Source organism: Dendrobium catenatum, unplaced genomic scaffold (genome assembly GCF_001605985.2).
Source record: "Dendrobium catenatum unplaced genomic scaffold, ASM160598v2 fragScaff_scaffold_1608, whole genome shotgun sequence".
NCBI lineage: Eukaryota > Viridiplantae > Streptophyta > Magnoliopsida > Asparagales > Orchidaceae > Dendrobium > Dendrobium catenatum.
Window position 1 is genome coordinate 3,628,172 of NW_021320070.1, and position 6,289 is coordinate 3,634,460.

Here is a 6,289-nt window from a genome sequence, read left to right on the forward strand (position 1 = left end):
GAACCTCTTTCTTCAATTGTTCCTTTAGCACATTTAACACCTTGCATTTGTTTTTGTTCCAAAAGTATAAGGATTTAAGGGTTCTTCTTAATTTTCTTTGGAGAATTTCAGCATTATTCCCATAATCATGTTTCTTCCAGTTATTTTGGACAATCTTCCAAGCCGCATTATACGTTTTCCACATGTCTTCAAACCGAATGAACCTGGTTTGTTTGTTAATTAACTCAATCACCTTACATGATATCGGACAGTGGTCAGAAGCAACCCGTGGAAGATGTCGAACCAAGGCCATAGGACTTTTTTGCAAAGCAGCTGAATTCATTAAACATCTATCAAGTCTCTCCCAAATTCTGAAAGCACCCTCCTTGTTGTTACAACAAGTAAATCTTGGTCCAACAAAATCAATTTCATGAAAATCATTATTCACCATATAAGATTTCATTTCTTTATGCCCTTTGGTAAATTTAAACCTCTTACCACCCCTCTTGTCTTCTTTAGATAGAATAAAATTGAAATCACCTCCAATGATTGAAGGTATATCATCAGGCATACACCTTTCCAAAGTTTCCCAAAGCGATCTTCTGGTATGAACATCTCTGCCTCCGTATACAATTGCTACTCTCCAATTGTCCATTTCAGTGAAAGAAAGAATTACCACAACAGTTTGTGAGTTGTTCTCAATTACCTCAAATGATACAATATTCTTATCCCAAAGAATTAGGATACCACCCGAAAGTCCTTCAGCAGGATGATGAAAGAAATCCCAGTTCCTACCAATCAACATATCCACATCTTTCCTCTCAATATTAGTCATCTTGGTTTCAGTTAGTCCAACAAAAAAGACACCATTTTCTTTTACTATCTCCTTAAGATATAGGGAGGCTTCACGCTTCTTTGCCCCCCTACAGTTCTAGAAAATGAATGAAGACATTAATGATGGAGAGGGGAAGAGTCCGCGCCTTTTTTTCCAGCTCTGCTATCCCCTTTCCTCTTTCTATGAGTTACCTCAACAGGACCCAAAGATCTAATCTCCTTATAGAGCTTAAGTTTATCAGAATTTGAAATTTGATCTCCTGAACTCCGAAATCTATCAATTCTAGATGACTTGTCTGCATTTGAAATTATTTCAGCATCATTTTCTTTGGAATTTCTTTCCTCTGTTTCAGTAACTACAGCGATTTCTCCCTCCTCTTGTTCTTCAAGCAGCACTTGAAATTTATAATTACCATATACATTAGCAATTTTAACCTCCATATTAGAATCTAGCTTTCCTGATAGATTATCAGCATGATCCTTCCCAGCAGCAACTTGATTCTCCTGACTTTCTTCATTTTGTTTCCGGTACTCATTATCCACAGCTAGTTTTTCAAGATTATCACTAACAACTTGATTCTTCTCTGTGGATTCATTTTGTTTCCAGTCATTCTTCATTACAGGTCTATAGACCTTTTGCTTCCCTCCGTTAACTCCCACATTACTATTGTTATACCTTCTAAAATGCATGTTTTTGAAATTGGCATGGATCCATGGACCGTATTCATCACTATCTTCATATGGCTTCAAGTTTTGTACATCTTCCTTAAGGCCTTCCTTAACAGTCTGATACATCAATTATTCAGCAACTTTGATAGAATTAAGCTCCGGACAACTGTTCTTGCTGTGTCCAATAATACCACAATGGTAGCATAGAGAAGTCATCTTCTCGTATTCCACCTTTTGAAAAATTCTTCCTTGAATTCCTTCTATCCACACACCTTTAGGCAATTTCTTATCAAGATTAATACGCACACAGACACGTGCATATTCTCTCTTTCCCCATCTAAGAGAATTCCCATCAAGGAACAACGGTGTTCCAATAACTGAAGCAATTCGGGCTATATTTTCCTCATCCCAACAGCTTTGAGGCAAGAATGGAAATCTAATCCATACAGGTGATGTCAAACCTTTCAACGACTTTGGCGAGAAGAAGGTGGACCATTTATCAATCCCAATAATATGGTTGCTAATATACCAAGGTCCTCCGCTCAAAACTTCTTCCATAGATTCAGCATTACTGAAAGAGCACAGAATCCAGTCTAGCACAAGCGTTGTTAAATGGAATTTCTCATATCTACTCCATTGTCTTCGTAATTCCAGGCTGCAAACAGAGAAGGGAACATCTTTCCCTAGGACTTTTATTAGCAGAGATTTTTCAAGGATCTGTGTGTTAGGAGTTTCCCGATCTACGTTCATCTTCACAGCCAAACCATCCTCTGTCATCTGAGTATTTTCCATCTTCTAATCCAGTTTTATGTGCTGCATTTTCCCCCAGGTAGATACGAAGCTGTTTTTAAGGACAGGTTTTTTTGAAGTTTCTAAACTACCATCAATATTTAGATCTCTTCCTTCAACCTTATTATTCAAATTCTTGTTTATCACATTCTGATTGCTTTCATCATAAAATCCCGTGAATTTACTACTCCTTCTCAAAATAATATCTGAAGCAGAAACTTCACCATCAACAGAAATCTCAGATTCAATTTCAGGTAGAGAAGACAAAATCGGGTTCTTGCCCTTCCCTTCAGTATAAACTTCTTTCCGACCGAAAGATTCATCCCTCTCCCGGATTACCAGATTCGAACTCTTCTTGACCGGAGACAAAGAACGTAATCCAACATTCTTATGCGCAATCCCACTGGCAAGAGGCTGCCGGCGGTTCGGATTCCCCATCCACAGGCAGCGTGGATTTCCTGCCAAACAAAAAATTTGAAGAAAGACGAAGGGTTTCTCTCACTAGAAAGCAGAACTGTACTTGAAAGCAGTAAATTCTATCATTTTTTGAAAGAATATATTATATGCATGTTGCTTCAACTGCTGAAAGTATTTTAGTTTTCTGATTGCATTTAGTTATTTAAGTTTTTTACAATCCTAGATATCTTCTATTCAGCCATGATGCAATTTTTTCTATTTGGAACTTGAGATTTAGGCCCCAGTTGATGAGGATGATGATGATGATGTTGATATATTCGGCGAGGAGACAGAGGAGGAAAAGAAGGCCATCGAGGATCGTGCAGCTGCCGTGAAAGCATCAAGAAAGAAGAAAGAGAGTAAGGCTTTTAACTTTTTATGTCATATCAAAGTTTTCACTTTGTACTCATTATTATTTTACTTGCAACATATTTTCAACAGGTGGAAAGTCTTTAGTTTTATTGGACATTAAGCCTTGGGATGATGAGACAGACATGCAGAAGCTTGAAGCAGCAGTAAGGAGTGTTAAAATGGATGGCTTGTTATGGGGAGCTTGTATGTGATCAATTGTCCTTGTATTTGTTTTATTTGTTATCTTGGTTGATTGTGTGGAAAGTTACACTTTTAATGGAAATGAAGGGGCTATTTTGTAGCAGGAATTAGGCCGGATTTGAGTGAAATCTAGCCAAACGGCCTAAAATGCAAAACTAAATCTCATAGCAAAAGAAAGCCGTCGTAGACGAAAAATTCCACCTTTTTTTGCTAAATCTTGGATTTTCGAAATCCTTTTTTGCCGGATTTATGAATTCCATTGGCTCGAGAGGAAGAGTCCGCTCGTTAAATTCGCTCTACACCCAAACAGTCACACGAGAATATTTAAATTGTTGTTGACTGGCAATGTCGTGCACCTGTCTCAAGCGATAGAACTGAACTTGTCAAATCCGTTCTAAATGATGTTTGGGTTTTAGTGACATCTGGAACTAAAGCTTATTCTTCTAATCCATCGAGGAAAAGTCAATACGAGAAAAGCTTATTTAAATGTGAAGATGATAGATGACAAATTTTTTTCCCTTAATATTTTTTAAGTATTTTTTATTTATTTTTTAATGATTGTTTTGTTGGTGCCACATTTTATTTAATGAAATTGCTTTTGTCATTTCATGATATTTGAGATAAATGTTTTTTATTACAATCACTATTTCCTTCCTCTATTTACTATTATGATGCCAAATGATATTTAATACTCTTATGAATATTGGGTGTTTATTTTAATCAAGAGGCAAATCTACAGTTCTTGTATGTGATTTTTAAATTCTATGCTTGTGCTTGTGGTGTTCAGATATGAGTTGTATATGCTAGTAGAGTTGGCAAATTCAACAGTTGAGAAAGTTCAGAATTTGGTATTGAAGATGCAGGATGATATCAACAAATTAGAATCCCCGTTTCACATTGAGGATCACTTAAACTGTTTGTGTTCATCACAATCATTTTACATATGTGCTTAATTATTTTTTCATCTTAATTATTTTTTCCTTATGAGAAATCGTTTCTTTTAAAAATCTCGAAATTTGAACTGCATTAAACGGTTATATGTTGAAAATGGCTTCGCCATAATGGATGCTTTGGAAAGAATGCTAATGTTGCTTTGCCCCTCATATTGGACCGTTTGAAACAGAAACAAGAGGAATGGACTGGTTGTCATGCTGACTTTAATAAGTTATGGTCTTAAATTTATGCAGATTACTATTACAAATGACTCAGTTTCAATTTTACTCAATAAGATTTGATGAGCTAGAGTCCTTAAGGTTTTTGGATGTAATTTTTTGGCCATGTAGGAAGAATTTGCTTGTTAAGATCTAATATTATTTTTCTGAGTTATTAGTGGTGGCCTCTTCTTTGCATCTCTTCTTGCTGAGATCAAAGAAATCTATCAGAAGAAAAAGTAAAAAATGATGATACGATCTTCCTATTGCTGCTGAAAATCAAAACCTGCAGTTCCTTATAGGGAATTTGATCACTTGGATCCATACAGCCGTTAGGATCTATATAATATTAAAACTAATCATGTCATTGAATCTGCGTATCCAAAACTCAGCTGGTTAAAGTACCAAAAGAAGAACTATTGCAGATGGAGTTAGAGCTTATGGTTCTTAAGAATAAACAACCTGTTATGCGACATAAAACTCTCAAAGGCACCCTAGTTCATGTAAGAGTGCAGGCTTATGCTCAGAGAGCTGATGAATGGTTTCCATTTGTGGAACAAGCTACTCCACTCCCATGGAGCATCTCCAACTGAACGCCAAACATGCGTATGGCATCATAAAAACTTCAATCAATAACTAGAAAGCTATTTTAAGAAGCAATAAAAAAGCTATCCCAAACGAAACCTTAATCTAATTCATTTCCTTTATTATTTCTTTTGAACCTACTGGCAATCGAGTAAAAACTTCAATCAGCTACCAAGCTTCAAAGGATGACATTGTTGTGCATGCTGAATTCTCTGCTCCACCATCAGCAGACTATGTCAATGTGTCTAGGTGATATAACCACATTGAGGCACTGTTGAGGATGAGGTATATTCTTCAATATAATTTTCCTTTCCAGCTTTTTTCATTACCAACTTGCTATGAAACTTTTTCTTTCACTGTGCATTATAGCGGTGTATCTGATGAGGGACAAGGCGTGAAAATAGAAGGGTCTACTACAATATTTAAGGAAGCTCCAGCTTCTCCAACTATTGCTGACACTAAGGTGATAAAACCTCCATGTCTCCTGGTTTCGCATAATTCCGCCAAATTATATGAAATCCAATGATGTACCGTTAACTAATTTTAGCAAAACAATTATGAAAGCATTCTCGTAAGGTATATTTGATGTGAAACTACTAGGAGTTACTTGAGAAATTAAAACGAGACAATTGACTAAAAGTTGCTAACAAAGTTATTGCTTGCAAATAAAGAGAAGTTAGAAATTCCAAGTATTCAACTTGCTTAGGCAAAGAAACACTTTTGAGATTAACCAAACTATCCGATTAAAATTCAAAGACTATAGTAAATGATACATGGACATAACATAATCCACCACTTAATAACGAGAGGTTCACCTTGAGTGCCTTCTCACTCAATCACTCTTAGGCTTTAGCGGAGAAAGATGAACCATACGAGGAAGGATATTATCACTAGGAAGACGACGTCGAAGACAGTCGTTGATGGAGAAGTAGCCGGCGGTGGAGGAGGCGATGGGTGACCGATGAATATCCAATGACCTGGTTGAAGGTGCTCTTCAATCGATAATGTTAGTTGGTATAAGAAGCAGTCGATGTATTCATTAACAATCTCGTCATTATCAAAGTACACGTCAAAGATCGGAGATCCAAGAATATCAGTTCGTCCTTGCTCGTCGAAGACAAATCCATGGTCGACCTTAGGGTCTGCCATACACCATTGGTAGAAAGGAGGAAAGAACTTGTCTTCTTCTCTTAGCTTCAAACAACATGAAAGTTTTAGGTTTTCCATGGGAGAGGATGTAAGTGGAGAGGGGCGGCCAAGGGGAAGAGAGGGGG

General features: G+C 36.8%; 1 protein-coding gene and 1 long non-coding RNA gene across 2 annotated transcripts in view; both read right to left on the reverse strand.

Annotated features, from left to right (window-relative positions):
- Nucleotides 1-1,611: 1,611 nt before the first annotated feature.
- LOC110102827 lies at nucleotides 1,612-2,259 on the reverse strand. The gene has a single exon (XM_020831309.2). The coding sequence runs from the start codon at nucleotides 2,257-2,259 to the stop codon at nucleotides 1,612-1,614; it is 648 nt and encodes a 215-aa protein (XP_020686968.2).
- Nucleotides 2,260-4,842: 2,583 nt separating this feature from the next.
- The window catches only part of LOC110105698, a 13,668-nt gene continuing 12,221 nt past the window's right edge, over nucleotides 4,843-6,289 (reverse strand). Inside the window, exon 3 of the long non-coding RNA XR_003703110.1 lies at nucleotides 4,843-4,892. This is a non-coding gene — a long non-coding RNA (uncharacterized LOC110105698). The remainder of the gene's footprint in view (nucleotides 4,893-6,289) is intronic.

Excerpts from the sequence above, each read along its gene's own strand:
- LOC110102827 (XM_020831309.2), bottom strand. The coding sequence starts at position 2,259 with ATGACAGAGGATGGTTTGGCTGTGAAGATGAACGTAGATCGGGAAACT.